Source organism: Hemitrygon akajei, chromosome 1 (genome assembly GCF_048418815.1).
Source record: "Hemitrygon akajei chromosome 1, sHemAka1.3, whole genome shotgun sequence".
In the NCBI taxonomy this organism is placed as follows: Eukaryota; Metazoa; Chordata; class Chondrichthyes; order Myliobatiformes; family Dasyatidae; genus Hemitrygon; species Hemitrygon akajei.
This window is the reverse complement of record NC_133124.1, coordinates 144,209,524-144,231,942: the sequence shown is the minus strand read 5'-3', so window position 1 is coordinate 144,231,942 and position 22,419 is coordinate 144,209,524. Positions and strand designations below refer to the sequence as shown.

The window sequence follows — 22,419 nt, the reverse complement described above, 5'->3', positions numbered from 1 at the left end:
CAGCTGCAACATTAGTAACAATGTACATGGATGCACTGTGAAATACAGGTTTTTTGACTCATTGTACATTTCCTGACCCCTTACTGCCAGAGTCAGACATATCTTGGATACCATTTTGGTTGCATTATGAAGTTTTTGTTCCTATTTAATCTAAGGTTCCTTTCTTGGTAATTTTGTAATTTATGAATCTCGGAGGCAAATTTAGAGAGATTTCAGGTATGGACATGAATGTTATAGCAGAATATACTGTTATCATAGTGAATCACTTCATTAACACCACCAGATATATCTAATTGCTGATTTAACACCACCAGATTTCTCTGGACTGAAGAAGGAGGGGGCAGGGGCCCCATAAAGAAGGTGGGGGGAGGGTGGGAAGGAGAAGGCTGGTAGATGCCAGGTGAAAAACCAATCAGAGGAAAGATCAAGGGGTGGGGGAGGGGAAGCAGGGAGGGGATAGGCAGGAAAGGTGAAGAAGGAATGTAAGGGGAAAGCACTGTGGGTAGTAGAAGAAGACAGAATCATGAGAGAGGTGATAGGCAGCTGGAAGAGGAGGCAGAGTGAAAGTGGGATGGGGGAAGAGAAGGGGGGTTGTAGTAACTTCTACTTTACAAAGAGACCATTCGACAATTTGATGGCCAAAAGAGCATCTTTATCGGGGACGGCAAATGATATTTACAGTGCAGAGGCTTCCAGGTACCTTGTACGGCATGAGTGGAGGAACTATATACAATGCATACTGGGAGTAAAAAGAACGGAAGTAAAAACCCCGCCAACCCCGGATCCTGCCTCATGCTACCAACAGGTTCCTGATTAATATTAACTTAATTTTAATAATACTCACATTACAACAGAGGGAATTACTGGAAGTTGGAGAATTCGATGTTCATACCAATCGGCTGGAGACTCCCCAGATGGTATATGAGGTGTTGCTCCTCCAACCTGAGTTTGGCCTCATCATGGCAGTAGAGGAGGCCATGTATGGACATATCCGAATGGGAATGTGAAGCAGAGTTGAAGTGTGTGGCAACCGGGAGATCCTGTCTGTTGTGGCAGACGGAGCAGAGGTGCTCGACGAAACGGTCCCCCAATCTGCGTTGGGTCCCTCTGATGTAGAGGAGGCTGCACCGGGAGCACCGGATGCAATAGATGACTCCAGCAGACTCACAGGTGAAGTTTTGGCTCACCTGGAAGGACTTTTTGGGGTCCTGAATGGTGGTAAGAGAGGAGGTGTAGGGACAGGTGTAGCACTTATGCTTGCAGGGATAAGTGCCAGGTGGGAGATCTGTGGGGAGGGACGTGTAGACCAGGCAGTCACGGAGGGAACGATCCCTGCGAAAAGCGGAGAGGGGTAGAGCGGGAAAGATGTGCTTAGTGGTGGGGTCCTGTTGAAGATGGCGGAAGTTGCGGAGGATAATATGCTGGATCTGGAGGCTGGTGGGGTGGTAGGTGAGGACAAAGGGGATGGGCCTGTTGTGTTCCCTGTTGTGGTGATGGGCTGAAGTGCGGGAAATGGAGGAGATGCGGGTGAGGGCATCATTGATGATGGCAGAGGAGAAACCACAATTCTTAAAGAAAGATGTCCTGGAATGGGAGCAGATGTGGTGGAGATGGAGGAATAGGGAATAGCATTCTTACATTTGGCAGGGTGGGAAGAGGTATAGTCGAGGTAGTTATGAGAGTCCGTAGGTTTATAGAAGATGTCAGTGGACAGTCTGTCTCCAGAGATAGAGATCGAGAAAGGGGAGAGAAGTGTCCGAGATAGACCAAGTGAATTTGAGGGCTGGGTGAAAGTTAGAGGCAAAGTCAATGAAATTGACCTGAAATGTCGACTGCTCGTTTTCACAGATGCTGCCCGACCTACTGAGTTCCTTCAGTGTGTTTGTACGTGTTGATTTGACCCCAGCATCTGCAGTGTACTTTGTGTTTACCAGATTTTTCTGATTGCTGAAATCACATTATTCCAAATGTACAGTAAGGGATACAGATTTATTAAACAGTAATTTCAACTATTTACAGTTAAGATATATTAAGTAGAAACCTTTCAACTACACCTCGCCCTGCTCTTATCAAACGAAATTGTATTTGTGTGCTATGTTGAGACTATTGCTTGTATTCAACATTCGTGTGGAAGATTAAAAATGTATTCACTACTCCCAGGTTAGTAGGAAGGCCAATTGCAAAATAAATTCCTGTTTCATGTAAGCAATGTGATATTGTGCTAATTTGGTGCAATAGTTTTACATTAAATTCCCTTGCCTATTTGTATGTTTTTAAAAAGTGAAGCCGTTTTCTTCTGACCAGTGTTGCACTGTTTGCTTTCAATTTGACACATAGTTTCTCTCCCCAAAGTATTCTGATCATGCAGAAAAGTAGCCTGTTCACATTATGTTAGAAATGTGTTTGTTACAGAGTGTTGTGTTTAACAATATTTTTATTCTTTAGGGGAGTTACCCAATCTGGGAAGACTTTATTAGCAAAGCGGGTAAGCTGCAGTCCCAACTAAGGTAGGTTACCGATTTTACAAAAAAAACTTTTTTGTTTTGCATGAGTAGTTCAAAGATAATATGTCTGCTTAGAATAAATTTATTGAGATGCAGGAAGAAATAAATGTGCCAATAAAATGAATGAAAGTACATTTGTAATTCTGGTGTTCGCAAGGTATCATCAAGTCCAATTTTGTAAGGATGGGAATCTGTCGCATTATCAGCAAAAGGTAACTTGTAGCAAAGGATGCTTTGGCAGTTGGTTGTGGTCTTTATCATAAACACAATGATCAGAAAGGTTACAAGGGCAAAGTACAGTCATAAATAAAGGCAGTCCCTGGGTTGCAAACGAGTTCTGTTCCTGAGTCCGTCTTTTAAGTTGGATTTGTACGTAAGTCGAAACAAGTACATCCGGTATTATTTAGTGTCAGTTAGTCAAAAGTTTGTCTTAGTATATATTTTACCTTTCTATGCATATAAAACTTAAGAAACATATTTCAATAATTAAACCACTGCATTGCTTAGTAATAATTGTAGCTTTCATCGGGGCAGGGTCTTTCATATGCTCCATTATTCTCATTTTATCCTTTATCCTTAAAAATTGTTCCGATTGTTGACCGACTCTAGCCTAACGCTTTTCCAATGACCATTGAAGTTTCACCTCTTTCAAAAGGCTTTATTATTTCCACCTTATTTTCAATTGTGATCGCTTCCCATCAACGGAACAGAAACACTGCGGGCGGCAGGTCCCAAGCTCCGCTGGGTCCTAAGGACCACCGCACAGAATTTCCCCAGGTCCTAAAGTCTACCGCATTAAGACAGGTTAAATGGGACAAGTAGGGGCTGTGCTGGGTTTGGGTATTTGATCCTCCTCAATATTCCGCATGGGAATTTAAACTGGAATTGGCAGTGTTTTTTTTTTATGAGGTCGAGTTGCGAGCTCAACATTAACCTGGCGCGCTCGGGAGCGGTCTGTCACTGGATCAAACTCTGGAACCTCCATTCTCGAGTCCGGTGCTGATCTCATTGTGCCACCAAACGACCGGAAAAGGGGTCAGGGTGAATCTTGATAAGAAAAATTTAAGCCAAATACAAAGGTACACACTCAACACACTGTCAACAGCAACGACTTAAAATGGTGGATGGCGTTGCAATATGACTTAAAATGGCATGCGGTGTTCTCTCGGTTCATAAGTAGGAGTTGTTCGTAAGTCGGACGTTCGTAACTTGGGGACTACCTGTAACACACAAAATGCTGGAGGAACTCGGCAGGCTAAGCAGCATCTATGGAAAAGAGTATAGTCAACATTTTGGGCTGAGACCCTTCACCAGGACCAGAGAAAAATGATGTGGAATCAGAGTTACTCACATTTAATTGACTCTGCCTCCCATTGTTTCTCCCATCGAGCTCTGAGGGCGACACTCTCTGCCATGAGAAGGTACCTGGAGTCCCTATCACAATCCCTTCCACGCTTCCGGGACACCTTTTTCTCTGTTTGTAATGGACCTGTCCTCCGTTGGATCCATGCGTGCAATCGCTGTTTCTTTGACTTTATCACATCCTGCAAGGATTGCAAAATCTTCCATCTGCATACCCCAGAACCTGCTGGCTCCACCACCAACAGGCATGAACTTTGGATCGCTGCCCCGGCTGTCAATCTCGGCTCCCCCAGCAACCCAGGGCATATTCAAAACCCGGACTCCACTATCAACACGGGTTCCAACGACCATGGACACCTTCAAAGCGATTGCGTAGCCTCCAACTGTGACTCCAGCCTTAAACTCCAGGCTGGGTCTTCATGTGCTGCTATTGTGACTCCCGTCTCCCCTTCCCCTTCCTCCACTCTGCAACCCCGTCTCCTTCAGATCCCATCATTAACTCCTGGGCCCTCAGAGGCTCCATCTTCCTCTCATCCCAACCCTCCCCTCTCCACTGACACCACCAGCCTCCCCCGGCCCCCCTCTGATCCCATCTCTCATCCGTGCTGGGTCTTTACCATTCTCTCTGACCTTCAACTCTCTGAGGCAGAGCGCTCTGTCCTCAGTAAGGGGCTCACCTTTGTCCCCCTTCGCCCACACCTCAGCGAGTTCTGTGTACGCCATGACGCTGAACTCTTCTTCCGCCGGCTCTGTCTTCAAGCCTACTTCTTCAGCAAGGACTTTCCCTCCCCCACCGATGACCCCTTCTCCTGTCTTCATCCCTCCTCTTCATGGACACCCCAGTCTGGTCTTCTGCCTGCTCTGGATCTCTTTATTGCTAATTGCTGACAGGACATCAACCATCTCAACTTCACCATACACTGTTCCAATTCCAACCTCATTCCTTCCGAACGCTCTGCTCTCCACTCTCCGAACCAATCCCAACCTCACTATAAAACCCGCTGATAAGGGGGAGCTGTTGTTGTCTGGCGTACTGTCCTCTACCTGGCCGAGGCACAGCGACAACTCTCTGATACCTCCTTTTATTTACCCCTCAATCATGATCCCACTAAGGAGCACAAGGCCACTGTCTCCCACACCATCACCAACCTTATCAGCTCTGGGGATCTCCCATCCACTGCCACCAACCTCATAGTTCCCACACCCCATGCTTCCTGTTTCTGCCTCCTACCCAAGATCCACAAACCTGCCTGTCCAGGTAGACGCATTGTCTCAGCTTCCTCCTGCCCCACTGAACTCATTTCTGCATACCTTGACACTGTTTTGGCCCCCCTTGTTCAATCCCTTCCCACCTATGTTCGTGAGACTTCTCACGCTTTGAAATTTATCAATGATTTTTAAGTTCCCTGGCCCCCACCGCCTTATTTTCACCATGGACATCCAGTCCCTATATACCTCCATCACCCACCAGGAAGGTCCCAAAGCTCTCCACTTCATTTTGGATTCCCGACCTAACCAATTCCCCTTTACCACCACTCTCCTCCATCTAGCAGAATTAGTTCTTACTCTCAATAATTTCTCCTATGGCTCCTCCCACTTCCTCCAAACCAAGGGAGTAGCCATGAGCACCTGTATGGGTCCCAGCTATGCCTGCCTTTTTGTTGGCTTTGTTGTCCATGTTCCAAATCTATACGGGTATCGGTCCCCCTCTTTTCCTTCGCTACATCAACGACTGCATTGGCGCTGCCTCCTGCATTCACTCATTCACTTCATTAACTTTGCCTCCAACTTTCACCCTGCCCTCAAATTTACCTGGTCCATTTCTGACACCTCCCTACCCTTTCTTGATCTTTCTGTCTCCATCTCTGGAGACGGCTTATCTACTGATATCTACTATGAACCCACTGACTCTTACAGCTACCTGGACTATTCCTCTTCCCACCCTGTCTCTTGCAAAAATGCCATTCCCTTTTCGCAATTCCTCCGTCTCTGCTGCCTCTGCTCTCAGGATGAGGCTTTTCATTCCAGGACAAAAGAGATGTCTTCCTTTTTTAAACAAAGGGGCATCCCTTCTTCCATCATCAACTCTGCTCTCAAACGCATCTCTCCAATTTCCCGCATGTCTACCCTCACCCCATCCTCCCGCCACCCCACTCGGGATAGGGTATCCCCTTGTCCTCACCTACCACCCCACCAGCCTCTGGGTCCAACGTATAATTTTCCGTAACTTCTGCCACCTCCAACGGGATCCTATTACCAAGCACATCTTTCCCTCCCCCCCCTCTCTGCTTTCCGCAGCGATCGCTCCCTACGCGACTCCCTTGTCCATTCATCCCCCCCATCCCTTCCTACCAATCTCCCTCCTGGCACTTATCCTTGTAAGTGGAACAAGTGCTACACCTGCTCTTACACTTCCTCCTTCACCACCATTCAGGGCCCCAGACAGTCCTTCCAAGTGAGGCGACACTTCACCTGTGAGTCGGCTGGTGTGGTATACTGCAGCCGGTGCTCCCAGTGCGGCCTTTTATATATTGGTGACACCCAACGCAGACTGGGAGACCATTTTGCTGAACACCTACACTCTGTCCGCCAGAGAAAGCAGGATCTCCCAGTGGCCACACATTTTAATTCCACATCCCATTCCTATTCTGATATGTCTATCCATGGCCGCCTCTACTGTCAAGGTGAAGCCACACTCAGATTGGAGGAACAACACCTTATATTCTGTCTGGGTAGCCTCCAACCTGATGGCATGAACATTGACTTCTCTAACTTCTGTTAATGCCCCTCCTCCCCTTCTTACCCCATCCCTGATTTATTTGTTTCCCCCCTCCCCTTTTTGTTCTGTCTCTGCCCATCACTCAGCCTGTTCTCCATCTCCCTCTGGTGCTCCCCTCCCCCTTTCTTTCTCCCTAGGCCTCCCTTCCCATGATCCTTTCCCTTCTCCAGCTCTGTATCCCTTTTGCCAATCACCTTTCCAACTCCAGTCTTCTATCATTTCGCATTTCCCCCTCCCCCTCCTACTTTCAAATCTCTTACTATCTTTTCTTTCAGTTAGACCTGACGAAGGGTCTCGGCCCGAAACATCGCCAGTGCTTCTTCTTATAGATGCTGCCTGGCCTGCTGTGTTCCACCAGCATTTTGTGTGTGTTGCAGGAATCAGAGTTAGAAGGTAGGGGAGGGGAGGGAGAAACACAAGGTGATAGGTAAAACCGGGAGGGGGAGGTAAAGAGCTGGGAGGTTGATTGGTGGAAGAGATCCAGAGCTGGAAAAGGGAGAATCTGTTAGGAGAGGATAGAAGGCCATGAAAGAAAGAAAAGGGGGAGAGGCACCAGAGGGAAGTGATAGGCAAGTAAGGACCTAAGGTGAGAGAGGGAAAATGGAATGGGGAATGGTGAAGGTGGGGAGGGGTCATTATCAGAATTTTGAGACAGAATATAAGGTCCTACTCTTCCATCCTGAGTGTGGCCTCAGACTGACAGTAGAGGAGGCCATGGACTGACATGACTTGTCGGAATGGGAATGGAAAGTGGAATTAAAATGGGTAGCTACTGGAGATCCCAGTTTTTCTGTCAGACAGAGAATAGGTGCTCAGCAAAGCAGTCTCCCAATCTACATCGGGTCTCACCAATATACAGGAGGCCACACCAGGAGCACTGGATACAGTAGATCTGTACAGTCGACTGTACTTCCTTAGAAGGTTGGCGTCATTCAATGTCTGTAGTGAGATGCTGAAGATGTTCTATAGGTCAGTTGTGGAGAGCGCCCTCTTCTTTGTGGTGGCGTGTTGGGGAGGAAGCATTAAGAAGAGGGACGCCTCACGTCTTAATAAGCTGGTAAGGAAGGCGGGCTCTGTCGTGGGCAAAGTACTGGAGAGTTTAACATCGGTAGCTGAGCGAAGGGCGCTGAGTAGGCTACGGTCAATTATGGAAAACTCTGAACATCCTCTACATAGCACCATCCAGAGACAGAGAAGCAGTTTCAGCGACAGGTTACTATCGATGCAATGCTCCTCAGACAGGATGAAGAGGTCAATACTCCCCAATGCCATTAGTCTTTACAATTCAACCGCCAGGACTTAAGAACTTTTTAAAAGCTATTATTAATGCTTTTTGAGATAGTGATTTAGATGCATATCATATTTTTTTACTGAGTTAAGTATTGTATGTTATTAGTTTTGCTACAACAAGTGTATGGGACATTGGAAAAAAGTTGAATTTCCCCATGGGGATGAATAAAGTATCTATCTATCTATCTATCTATCTAGATGACACCATCAGACTCATAGGTGAAGTGTTGCCTCACCTGGAAGGACTGTTTTGGGCCCTGAATGGTTGTGAGGGAAGTGTTGTAGGGGCAGGTGTAGCACTTGTTCTGGTTGCAAGGATAGGTGTCAGGAGGAAGATCAGTGGAGAGGATCAGTCAAGGGAGTCATGTAGGGAGTGATCCCTGTGGAAAGCAAGCTGGTGAAAGATCTGCTTTCAAGAGGAACCCTGTCCCTGGTGAGGTGGTGGGAGGATGGTTTGAGGGCAGATGTGTGCGAAATGGTAAAGACGCGGTTGAAAGCAGCATTGATGGTGGAGGAAGGGAAGCCCCTTTGAAGAAAATGCAGGATCTTCCCGCGGCCACACATTTTAATTCCACCCCATTCCCATTCCGACATGTCAGTCCATTGCCTCCTCTGCTGTCGTAATGAGATCACTCTCAGGTTGGAGGAGCAACACCTTATTGTCTGTTTAGGTATTCTCCAACCTGATGGCATGAACATTGATTTCTCAAAGTTCAGGTAATGGCCCCCCCCTTCACCATTTCCCCATTCCCTTTTCCCTCTCTCACCTTATCTGCCAATCATTTTCCTTTGATGCTCATCCCCCTGTCTTTCTTCCATGGCCTACTGCCCCCTTTTATCAGATTACCTCTTCTCCAGCCCTGTATCTCTTTCACCAATCGACTTCCCAGCTCTTTACTTCACCCTCCCGGTTTCACCTATCAGCTTGTGTTTCTCCCTCCCCTCTCCCCACCTTGTGTCTCTGATTCCTCATCTTTTATTCTTCAGTCCTGTTGAAGGGTCTCGGCCTGAAATGTTGGCTATACTCTTTTCCATAGATGCTTCCTGGCCTGAGATCCTCCCAACATTTTGTGTGCTTTGCTTGGATTTCCAGCATCTGCAGATCTTTCTCTTGTTTGTACAGTCTTGAGTAGATGTGTTTTGTCTTTAAACTTGTATTGTGTTGCAGAAAATTGATCTGAATCATAATTGCCACATGTCCTGAAGGAAGAATACCCTTAATTTTTAATTATGGTAATTTAATACATAATTTCTGCTCAGTCTTTCTGAAATATTGATGATATTCTCATATACAATATGTACTTGAGTTGGAGGAATGAATTCTGCAATGTATTAATATTAGAAATTCAGATGTGTCAAAAAGTGCCATTTTAAATAATTTTCAGGAAGTGTTGTAGAACTGAATAAAACTAGATTTATTGATTTGTTTTTTTTTCTTTGTTTAATAGCTTGTTATATAATAGTAAAGTTTATTAAAATGTGTTATGGCTTGCTGTTCTTTCCTTTCACTTGAGTGCTATGCTTTGGTTCTAGTCTAGACTTGTAGAATCAGTGTCTTTTTGTTCTGCCACCTGTTCTCTAATAAACAATCTGCTTAGCAGTTGTATGAAGGGTAAATCTGTTTGCAATTCTTATCATGTTACTGAAAATTATTCTACAATTACAATTTTGGAAATTTACATATAATGTTCATCATAGACATTCTTTTATATCTATGACACTGGATGACAATTAAAAAAAAGGTAACCCAGGCTTCCTAATTTGTGTGGTTCTTAGAGATAAGAAGTTTAACATTTTGTTGGAAGAACATGGAGTTTCTTTTCAATGTAAATTACATTTCTTATGGTCTTGCATTTCCTTCATTGTTTCTTGTCAGTTCACTTTTACCCGTTGATAGTAATTATAAGAACTGGTCTAAGTTTTTTAGTAATAAGTATTCTGTTTGTCTTGGGAAATGAGCATACCCAACATTTTGAGCAGGAATACGATATGTGTTGTTATTTATAGGGTTGTATTTTCTGGAAGCTTTGTTTATTGGGTCGGGAGTCCATGCTTAGGTTTTCTTTTCTATTCCAGGACCACTGTGGTAGCTGCTGCTGCTTTTTTGGATGCCTTTCAGAAAGTGGCAGATATGGCTACGAATACCCGTGGTAAGTAGGCTTGTGCTACATCAGTTTCTACTGGACATAAAATCGATGTCCTCCACCTAGCTTGCATTTTAATGTTGCATTTGGCCAAAGGCTGTAGATACATTGACATGTAGAAGGCAATGTATAACCGACGGATTTTAAGATTTGATATCGCCATTTGTTGACTTAGCATACTACAAACTTAGATGACAATAAATATAAACCTTTGTTCTATTTTTCCATATCTTCTTGTACCTTCTTTACAACATGACTATAGAGTCATAGAGATCTACAGAACAGAAAAAGACCTTTCGGCCCATTTAGTCCATGCCGAAATGTTATTTTGCCTAGCTCTATTGACCTACATTTGGAACATAGCCCTCCTTACCCCTTCCATCCATGTAGTTACCCAAACTTCCCTTAAATGTTGCAGTAGAACCTGCATTCATCACTTCTGTTGGCAGCTTCTTCTAGAAGTTACCCCTCAGGTTCCCCTTAAATATTTCACCTTTCACTCTTAACCCATGACCTCTAGTTCTAATCTTACCCAAACTCAGTATAAAAAGCCTTTATGATTTTGTATCCTATCAAATTCCCCCTCATTCTCCTACGCTCCATGGAATAAAGTCATAACCTATTCAAGCTGTACCTGAAACTTAGATCCTCAGGTCCCAGCAACCTCATTGTAGCTTTTGTCTGTACTCTTTCAATTTTACTGATGTCTTTCTTGTAGGTAGGTGACCAGAACTGCAGACAGTTCTCCAACTAAGACCTCACCAATGTCTTGTACAACTTCAACATCTGTTTGGAAAGTGATTCAAATAATTTAAAGATTTTTAGATTGCTATTGATAAGTTTCCAGCTAACTTTGCGTCTGAAATAATACCAAGTTCCTCAATGACATTTCCTCATACCAATCTAAGGGAAGCTTTTCCCCCTTTGTACTTTGTATAATTAACAGAGAACAGCCTAACAAGAGTTGCAGGCAAAACAAAAATCAGTGGTACTGATTTTTGGAACTTGAAGAGTGTAGCGGGTAAAAGACCTTATGTCATTGGTATCTGGTATTTATTTTGTCAGCACTTTGTGGTTAGAGGCATTAAAGTGGCTATGAATGTAATGTAGTTACACTTCCCCACCAAAATCAGCTTGAGATGGGTTCTATGGTTAGTGCTTGTGTTTGTCAGAGCTATTTCCAACAATTCGCAGTAATTTATTGACTATGATAGCTCTCAGGAAGTAAGTGCAACTGATGATTTGGTGTTTTTTTAATTTAAAAATAGACCACACTTCCTTTTTTAATTGTTTTAGATTTGTTGGATTTTCTGACAGCTGTGTCGACTGTTTAATCTGGTCTTCTTTAATGGACATTGAAAAAAATGTGGAGATGAGCTTGTCATGCTAGCATATATGTCAATCCGGCCCGCGAGATAATATCTAATTACTATTAAAGCTGGCCCCAGTAATCGAAGCGCCTATGGCGTATGATATGGCTAATGCTGTGTTTATTCAGGTACCAGGTTTTCAGGGTCTTTAGTGTTTATTCGGCAGTCTTGCTCGGCAGTCTTCTTCATAAGAAACGGAATTTGTAAAGTGAAACACTTTGTAGTTATAGCAGAGATTGAGACACATGAGAGCAGGCTGAAAAAGCGGAGGCAACAAAAGCTGCGTTCGCACGCGTCCGACTGATCCGGCCCGTGACCTAAAATGAGTTTGACACCCCTGTGCTAGGGTAAAATTCCCTTATGTTGATGTTTTTAATATATCTGAATTGCTGCTTCTAGTTAATCTAGTCATATAATATCAGTAACTTGGTGATTGGACTTGGTTGTCAATGTGGTTTAGCATAATAGTGTGATCAAGAGAAGTGTATAATTACGTAATTGTCAAATGGTTTTGATTATGTTGTACAGGATCTGGAGTTCTAACGAGGAAATATAAGACATCTTTTAAAGATGAGGGTTTAAAAATTGGCTGGCTTTATTATCCCTGTTACAGCACTGGGTTCTTAACTCTTCTATTCAGTTGTTCAATGATTCCAGCCTTTTTATTTTCCATGTAATATGTACAAGAGATGCAGAGTATTCCCCATTTGGTTATGAGTAAGAAAATACTAATTGCAGTTGCGATTGAGTTGCTACCATAAATAAACTCCATGCTAGGATGGTATATAACAAGCTAATCTGTCCTGTGACACCAGGAAAGTGATGGAAATTATTCAATAGGGCCAGAGGTTGCCAGTGATTTATTTGCTTGGGCTTTCCTGGTAATTTGCCATCCCTGATTTAAATGTGTCTTGAATTGCAAGCAAAGTAACAGTCAATGCCCTCATCCTGAAGGCAGCATTTGGTGAAGTATGACATCAAGAGGCTCTGGCAAAACTGGTCTTTCCTTGTCTGCCATGTGAACATTGGAGAGATGATCCCTCAGTGCTAGGAGAGATACTTAATTCTCTAGGATATGTTTGTCAGAAATCAATAACTTCATTAAAGCTTTTGTTGTCCATGGAAGTGTTCTCAGACCATTTATTTTTGTCCGCATCGGTAAAGCCTTGTTTGCAGACTGATACACAGTGTAAAGTTCTATTTTTAAAAACTCTTACAATAATAGAACTCGCAAGAAAACTTGGACAACATCCAGCTTTGGGGTGATGAGTGGCAGATAACATCTTTCCATAGCTGACAAGCCTATTCTTTTCAAAGAGATGTCAGAATCTACAACATAAAAACACTTAACTGAATGTAGGTTCTTCTCTGCATTGCTGTTTGGTGAGGCAGGTAAATAAGTTACTGTAGGTAAGGCCATAATTAGTGATTGTGAATAGCACTGAACTAATAACATTCTGATACTGTTTTGATATTATATTTTTATAATATTTTTTAAAAAATAGCAAATGATAGACATGGTCCGTAAAGAAATGATATTATTAGTCATGATGTCCTGGGTACTGAAATGGCTTATCAATGAATAAGAGTGAAACAAAGTCAAGGTGACATGGTTCTCATTTGCCTTATTTTCTTGTACCTGCTTCGTGCTGATTTGTTATAGTCCTCTTGGTACATTGGCAGGTATAGTATATTGTCCACTGTTTTAGAATACCCTCGACTCCTTTCTCCTCTGCCACAAATCCTGGCTCTCTGGTGCTCTCACAGCAAACGATCTTTGTTCCTGGTGCAGACACACTCGGCAGTGGGGAGAGCATCATTTTCAACCAGGATCCTGGCCGACTTGTGGTCTTAATGGCACATCCTGAGCATCAAGTCAGAGACCAATATATTTTTGTGTTGCCAGTGAATTCTCTTGACTGTTTACAAAACGCACAGGGCAGTGAAAACAAAGTCCAAAACAACCTGTTAATTATTGTTCTATATACTGTATGTTGTACTTTGAGTTATTGGTATCTTTAACCTCAATGAATTGGTATCTTATTTCCCAAGGTAAGTTTCCAGTAGAGCATTTTACAGGTTAATTTGTGAGCAGTTTTCTTCAGTAATGTGCTATTTCCAGTCAGAAACTGCATTTAGTAAAATCCAATCACACTATAGTTGAAATAGATGCTGAATCTATCAGTGATAATTAGATGTTTATTTTTGCCAGCAGAAATATTTTAAACCGTCCATATGTTTTATTTATTTTTTTATTTTCATTTATTTGTTTAAAGTTACAGCACAGAGCAGGCCCTTCCAGCCCAACGAGCCATGCCCCCTGTAACCCACCTATTTAACCGTAGCCTAATCCCAGGACAATTTACAATGACCAATTAACCTACTGACCAGTATCCCTTTGGACTGTGGGAGGAAACCCATGTGGTCATGGGATACAAACATCTTACAGATGGCATGGAATTGAACTCCGAACTCTGACACCCTGAGCTCTAATAGTATTGTGCTGATCACTACACTACTGTGGCACCCTGCGTTGTGCTATGTGAACAAAAAGAGAAATTTGTAACTGTTAAGAGTTGGCTTTCAAACACTAACTTGACAGTTTGACCTGACAGTCGTTGAGATCAACAATAGCTAATTTCAGAATATTCAAAGTTTCTTAACAATGATGCCTAAGGTAGTTGACTAACTTGCTAAGCCATGGAGTATAATGTTTTAGAACAATCATAGTTGTTTAATTTAACATCTCAGATTCAATGTCCTAGGAATCATTTAGGAGATCAAAATGTAGAAAATGAAAGACTATAGTTGTAGACTGAATTGTTTATGGCAGTTGGCATCCTGATTTATTTTTCTTTTCAATAGTCCTATCCAAATGGGGACCAAAATTAGGAATGTGCTTTCGTGGGCAATGACTGATTTGTAAAGGACCCAGTTAGAAGGCAAACGGTCATATTCTGTAGTTGTTTTTGAGCCCAATTATGTGGTGCTATCGTGTTTTGCATCTGGTGTGATGCTTTGTATTGCAGCAACAGATGTTCTCAACACTTGTATGAGAAAACCAAAGGTAAATCGAAACAAGATTGAAAGATGCTTAATATGAAGAGCATGAGGGATAATCAAAGAGAAAGAATTTTTGTGGCATTTATAATAAGAAGGTGTCAATATTGTAAATGTTGAGTTACTGTATAGGATAAATATCCTCTCTTTCTAAGGATTAAGGTGTTTAGCGATCCTAAGGCACACAGTACCATAGCAATAGCATAACACTATTACAGCACCACTGACTAGGGTTCAATTCCTGCTGTTGTGTGTAGGCAGTTTGTACATTCTCCCTGTTACCAAATTGAGTATAATCAGGTGGTGCGAACTTGTTGGGCCAGAAAAGCCTGTTACCATGCTGTATCTTTAAATAAATAAATTGTTAACCTTGCATTTGCATTAAGTATATCCTACACTGTTGTAGAAAGCAAGAAGTAATGAAATTGCACAGGCTCTGGCCATTGTTTTTAGTCTTCCTTGGTCATAAGATTGTTGCTGCAGGTTTGAAAGGTAGTTCAAGTTGAACCATTAGTTGGTAAGAAGTGATTAATTTTAACTTAAGTGGTGGATGAATTATTGAAATTTATTCTGAGACATGGATAGTGAATTTGTTCCAAAATAAATCATGCTTGGTGATGTAATGGAATTTTTTGAGGGGGTAGGTTGGTTAATGTAGTCTGTGAATTTTAACAAGTTTTCAAATGAAGCCCTATTATATCAAACTGGACAGAAAATAAATCTTGAGATTTGCAATTGTAGGGGTTGCTTTGCTTTTGTTTTGAATGGACGAGGCTGAAGAAGAACAGTTTTGGTAGTTTAGAGCAAAAACTAGGTTATAGTCAAAGTTTTGTGGAAACATCAGTGCGGATATGAGGAAAAATGTTAGCACAAAAAATGGTAGTGCTTTAGGACTTGGTCCCTGAAAGATTAAGATAGAAACCTTCATTGCATTTTATAAGTATATGCATATGTGCCCCAATAAACAAAAGGCTGTTGAAGCCATTGGAGCAGCAATGATGCAATACACTATTGGTCACTATACACTTTCAGTGATACTGTGGGGAATTTGTAAAAAATAATTACCAGAACAAAATTATTGTACTTAAGAATAGTTTGCTGATTACACAAAGGTTGGAGGTGTTGTGGATAGTGTGGAGGGCTGTCAGAGGTTACAGCAGGGCATTGATAGGATGTAGATCTGGGCTGAGAAGTGGCATATGGAGTTCAACCCAGATAAGTGTGAAGTGGTTCATTTTGGTAGGTCAAATTTGAAGACAGAATATAATATTAATGATAAGACTGTTGGCAAGGATCTGAGAGATCTTGAGGCCATGTCCATAGGACACTCAAAGCTACTGTGCAGGTGGACAGTGTTGTTAAGAAGGCGTATGGGGTGTTGGTATTCATCAACTGTGGGACTGAGGACAAGAGCCATGAGGTAATGTTGCAACTATATAAGACCTTGGTCAGACCCCACTTGCAATACTGTGTTTAGTTCTGGTCACTTCACTACAGGACGGATGTGGATACTTTAGAGAGAGTGCAGAGGAGATTTACAAGTATGTTGCCTAGATTAGAGGGTGTACCTTAGGAGACTAGGTTGAGTGAACTTGGTCTTTTCTCCTTGAAGCAACGGAGGATGAGAGGTGACCTGATAGAGGTGTATAAGATGATGAGAGGCATTGATTGTGTGAATAGCCAGAGGCTTTATCCCAGGACTGAAATGGACGAGGAGGCAGAGTTTTAAGGTGCTTGGAAATGAGTACAGAGGAGATGTCAGGGGTAAGTTTTTCACATAGGAAGTGGTGGGTGCATGGAGTGCACTGCTGGCGGAGGCACTGGTAGCGGATACAGTAGGGTCTTTTAAGAGCCTCTTAGATGGGTACATGGAGCTTAGAAAAATAGAGAGCTATGTGCTAGGGAAATTCTAGGCAGTTTCTAGAGTAAGTTACATGGTCGGCACAAAGGGCCTGTAATGTGCTGTAGATTTCTGTGTTCTAATTAATACAATGATTTTTTTTCTCACTGTTCCCATTCTCATTCTGCTCCCTTCTAGCCCCCTTCTCATCTGCCCATCACCTCTGGTGCCCTTCCTCCTTCCCTTTCTGCTATGATCCACTCTCCTCTCCTATCAGATTCCGTCTTCAGTCCCTTGGCTCTTCCACCTATCACCTCCCAGCTTCTCTAAACCACTCTCCCACCCTCACCTGCCAGCTTGTATTTCTTCCCCTCCCCACACCTTTTTATTCTGGCTTCTTCCTCCTTTTACAGTCCTGATGAAAGGTCTTGGCCTAAAATGTTGACAGTTTATTTCTCTTCACTGATGCAGCCTAACTGACTGAGTTTCTCCAGCATTCTGGGTGTGTTGCTTTAGGAAGATTAATGATCAGCTCAGTAATAGGCGATTTGGTGAATCTGATGAGGAATTGCTTTCCTGTTTTCCCCAGTTAGATCATGCAGAAGTATCTTTCCATTGTGATTTATGTCACCCATCAAAGTATCTACTGCTGAATTCAAACAGTAGGAAAGTACACTTTGATATTTTATTCAGTAGCAGCAATAGGTTAGTTTTTTTTCTGTTATTCACTGGTTGTGGAACATCAGATTAGTGTGGAAAGAACTGCTTCAAAATAAAGGAATCCTTGAATTATACTTAAAAGTGGCTGACTTCCACAGCTTTAAAATTTCAACATAGAAAAGGGTAATGTTGTGATATCAAGTCTTGTTAAGAGAAATGCTGTGTGAATCTAATCTGAACACTGTTACGTAACCCCGTAACCAGGTAACTTACCAGCAAAGATAGATGGATCAGCTGAGTCGGATGCTACTATTTTCAAACGTTTTATTCGAAAAGGGCACAAACGTATGGTTAATACAAAACATTCAGATCATATACATCGTCAAACTCAATCTAAAACACCGGTGTAACCATAATCAATCAGAAATAAGCTCTACAGTTGTCTAGGGGTTAATACAGAGTCCAATTGAAATATAAAGAGTCACTCAGAAGTTTGCAGGCTTTTCCCTTTTGGGAACCGCTGGGGTTTTCACGTTGTAGAGAGAAAGAGATGATTTGGAAAAGATAAACACTTGCCCGTCGTCTTAGCAGAGCAAATCCTTGGAATCAGGGGAGCAGACTTCCCCGTTGTTAGCTAAAAGCAGTCTTTCGTTGGTTCTAGCCACAGATTCAAAAGTTGGAATCTAACGCACGTGGCTTCCTTCAGAATGGCTTCCCGCTCCCACGGGAATCGATATCGTGCTTCCTTCGTCTCCTGGGTGCGTCTGAGGGTTCCCCCCCCCCAGACCCTCCTTTATACTTCTTCACGGGATCGCAGGTGTCAATCAGGTTGCAGGTGATGCGATCTCTCTCTCAACCAGCCCACTTTGCCCGAGGGCTTTTCATGTGGTCTCCATGAGACAATAGTCAAGGTCACCTTTATTCTGCTTCTTGGGAGAACGTGGTCTCTCTCTCTCTCTCCCATTTCTCTGGGTCTATTCAGCACGTCCCTTCCTCTTTTGGGTCAGCTGACCCCCCTCTTGACTCGGGTTCTTGAGATTCTCACAAAGGAGGCATAACAACACTTTTTAGACCTGTACACAGTTTGTTTGGATCATATTGCTTATTTGAATTTGGTTCAGTCCTACACCTGAAAGTTTTCTCAATGTTCTCCAAGCCATAAATATAATTAAAGATTTATGTTGCTTTGTAATTACTGATAATAAGACTCTGCTCACTTAATTGCTCACTTTGTTCCAGCAAACCACTCTGTGTGGGGAAGTTCTTTACTTCTGTGAACTTAGCATTCAATTTTAATTGCTTTCTGTCACCACTCTTTTTGTAAAGTTTTGGGTACAGTCCCTATTATCCCAGTGAAAGATTGGCAAAACTGCAAACAAAATTGAGTGTTGTCCAATTAAGCAACTTGCAATTGTCAGTGAAAACACCCAAGCTTGACTTGCAAATTATTTTGCTTCTGTATGAAAGCAATTGTTGCCTCTATTTTCCTGTATGCTCACAAGAGTAGAAAGTGGAGAACCAGGAATTTGCTGTGATATTATGCTTCACAGTGGTGGAAGAGAAAGCATTCTATATTGCCAGAATACTAAAGTTCACTAGGTTAATCTTAGCACAGGTAATGTCTAAGCAATACAGCATTGCTCTTGAATTTTGAAAGTACAGTCGGCCCTCCTTATCCGTGAGTTCTGCATGCGCAAATTCAACCAGCCACGAATCGAGAAAACCCAAAAGTTGTTGTTCGAGCATGTACAGACTTTTTTTTCTTGTCATTATTCCCTAAACAATGCAGAGTAACAACTATTTTACATAGCATTTACATTGTATTAGGTATTATAAGTAATCTAGAGATGATTTAAAGTATACGGGAGGATGTGCGTAGATTATCGTGGATCGGGATCGAAATTTTTTTTTTCCCGAGCGCACTTTCCATTCATGTCTGGTTGATGTGGAGGATCAAAAACCCAAAACCCAATAACTAAACCACTGCGTTGCATAGTAATAATTGTAGCTTTCATCGAGGCAGGGCCTTTCTCACTTTATCCTTTAAAATTGTTCTGATCGTTGACCAACTGTAGCCTAATGCTTTTCCAATGACCGATGGCATTTCACCTCTTTCAGATCGCTTTAATATTTCCACTTTATTTTCAATCGTGATCGTGATTATTTTCGTGAACAGAAACACTGCGGATTTAGAGCTCCGCCGCCGGGTCCTAATGTCCACTGGACTGAGACAGGTTAAATAAGGTCTTGTGTTCTGTTGGATCCTAAGGTGAAACAAGTTGTGAATAAGGGATTTGAGCATCTGCAGTGAATTGGAGCACATCAGATTAATTAGAGGTACTTACAGACCTGTACATTTTGGCTCAATTAAATAACTGCCCCAATTAGCCAAAGTTTCATGGAAATAATTAAAAACGTATAAAAAAGATGAACTACAGTTTAATTGAGTAGCAAATTATGTATTTAAATGAAACAAAAAAAAGAACAGTATCAATACTACTACAGTACTACAAAATTGTGCACTAGTTCCTTCATTTCTTTGATGGAGAAATTCAGCCAACATACACTCCATGCTTTTTTATTTGACTTTGTTTAAAACAACCAAAATCAGCGCAGACACCTAGTTCAGGTAATCGATCCATTATGTGATCCATTGCTTTCTTTGAGCCTGATAGTGTTGCGTGTTTGTAGCCAAGGGAACTGTTCAGTGTGACATGATAAGGGTTGTTTTATTGGCATTGTAGTTATCATCTTGGCAAAAGTTTTGAAGGGAATTGGAGCTTTATAGACTACACTTACAGCATCAGCACTATATCTTTCTGATGAGTGCTTCCTTGAATTTAATGTGGTTGTTGTATGAATGAAACCACTGGAGAGAGAGAGTTATTGGTAGATAAAAAGCAGCTTCTTTATTTGACAAAACAAGGTTCAGCAGGCATCATACTGATGGAGACGCTTTCGGTGGCTGGCCCAATGTGGGGCTTAATATTTATTTACTAAACACAAATGACAATTTTATGTATAGACAATGCTTTCTTTTGAAGTTACATACAAACTTCACACCTCCGGATTACATTTATCCCATTGGCACCAGCAGCATCTGGACTGGTATTCAGGAATCCATTGTTCCAAACTGAATCCATAATACACTTATTTGGTATTTTACGTGCTAAACATGCAGGACAGTACATATTTAGAGAGTATAGCTAACGCTGTCTTTGAAGCTACATACAAATTTAACACCTTATTACATCCATCCCACAGATGCCAGCAGGTCTGGGCTGGTATTCACAGTTTTTAGGAAATGCATTGTCAAGGAACAGAAGACTGGTGGCTGAAGCCATTTACTGAGTGTTAATGACCTAAACCCAAAAATTACTCTAACAGTGGTGACAACTTTTCTTTCGAGACAAACAATCTATTGCTTTAAAATCTGCATGACCACCTTAGCTAGCTCCTCTGACTCACTTTCTTTACAACATTGGTCCATTGACACGCACACCTCATCCATCCATAGTTTGAGATCCCCTTCGACATCTAGATCCCTGCCTTCATGTTTTTGTTTTTCGTGATGTTCCCTGTTGTACCTTGCATAATGCCCATTCTTGCAGTTTATTGTGCAGATGTATAAAGGTGCAATTGTAGATTTCGGCTTTCCAGTTATCTCTGCCAGCTGACAATAAGTGAAGTTAGGTGGCTGGTTTATAATTTGGTTCAGTAGGGTAATTTTTTGGCTTGTATGAAATCTTTTCAAGTGATCTTGGCAAAGGTCAAAATAAAAGTGAAAATAAAAAAGCAAAATGATCAAAAAATCACTGCTTTTTGAATTGGAGTCTCTCAGCCGAAATGGATAACATAACCCAAGCATACACACTGATGTTATTTAAACACGGTTCGCTCTAATATGGTGTAGTGTCAAACAACCACACAAGTTCATGTGGCTGACTGTTCGGCAACAGTCATCTGTTCCAATTAAGCAGCATGCTGTCCCAAATAAATGAAAGAAACCCCGTTTTTTTTCTCAATCAGTTTTTGTTCTTCAAGAGTTGTCCCAAATAAGTTGCTGCCCTGATTAACCGATGGCCCAATTAACCAGAATCCACTACAATTGTGGTTTCTTAACTTATTTGTGTTGTTGTGTGAATGAAATTGCCAGAGAAGATTACTGGTAGGTATAAGGCAGCTTCTTTATTCGACAAAATAAGGTACAGCAGACATCATATGGGATCGCTTTCGGTGGAAAGGTCTGCTTGCCCGGCTCGATATTTATGTGCTAAACACAAAGAACAATCCCATATTTAAAAAGTATATAGAAAGCTTTCTTTTGAAACTATGTACAAACTTCACACCTTCTGATTCTCATCCATCGCACAGATGCCAGCATTGTCTGGACTGGGATTCTCAGCTTTTAGGAATCCATTGTTCCAAATTAAATCTACAATACATTATCAAGGAACAGAAGACTGGGAGCCAAAGCCATTTGCTAAATGTAAATGACCTAAATGTAAAATCACGCTAACAATTTGTTTAATTTGTTAATCTGAATTTAGTTTATAATTTACCTGATATTGGATGCAGAGTTTGAACCTTTTACCACACTTATGTATCCCCTGATGTATGAGCCACTTTTGGAAATTGCTATTGCTAGTTCTGAGCTGTTGTGTTTATATTGCAAGTTAGTCAATATTAGTCAATTATATTGACTAATTGGCAACTGCCTGTTTAGGTAGCTGAGCTTCTTGGACTGAAACCACACTGTTTTTGAAGTTAAAAAACTATACTGGTGAGGCCACACCTGAAGTACAGTGTGCAGATCTGGTCTCCTTACTTGAAGAGGGATATACTGGCTTTGGAGGTGATAAATTCCAGAGATGAGGGGGGGTTAGACTAAGAGGAGAGATTGAATCGCCTGGGACTGTACTCGCTGGAATTCAGAAGAATGAGAGGAGATCTTATAGAAGCATATAAAATTATGAAAGGGATAGATAAGATCGAGGCAGGATAGTTGTTTCCACTGGTAGGTGAGACTAGAACTAGGGGACATAGCCTCAAGATTTGGGGGAGTAGATTTAGGACGGAGGTGAAGAGGAACTGCTTTCCCCAGACAGTGGTGAATCTGTGGAATCCTCTGCCCAACGGAGAAGTGGAGGCTACCTCAGTAAATATATTTACAATGAGATTAGATAGAATTAAAGGTATGGGGAAAAGGCAGGTAGGTGGAAGTGCGTCTATGGCCAGATCAGCCATTATTGGATGGCGGAGCAGGTTTGACAGGCCAGATGGCTCACTCCTGCTCCTGTTTTTAATGTTCTTATGTTAAGAATCTGCATGAGTACAATTCATGACAATGGGGTCAGAATGTTGTGGATTCAAGTGCCATTGTAGAGATTTCACCGCAAATTCAAATCTG

At 42.0% G+C, this 22,419-nt stretch overlaps 1 protein-coding gene across 7 annotated transcripts in view; it reads left to right on the top strand.

Moving 5' to 3' along the window:
- Positions 1 to 22,419, top strand: part of LOC140731223 (protein MTSS 1-like) — a 306,022-nt gene that overhangs the window by 25,315 nt on the left and 258,288 nt on the right. For all 7 annotated transcript variants that reach the window (XM_073052740.1, XM_073052720.1, XM_073052731.1 and 4 more), the window contains exons 2-3: positions 2,446 to 2,507; positions 10,012 to 10,085. In XM_073052740.1, the coding sequence (XP_072908841.1) occupies positions 2,446 to 2,507; positions 10,012 to 10,085 (136 nt within the window). The remainder of the gene's footprint in view (positions 1 to 2,445; positions 2,508 to 10,011; positions 10,086 to 22,419) is intronic.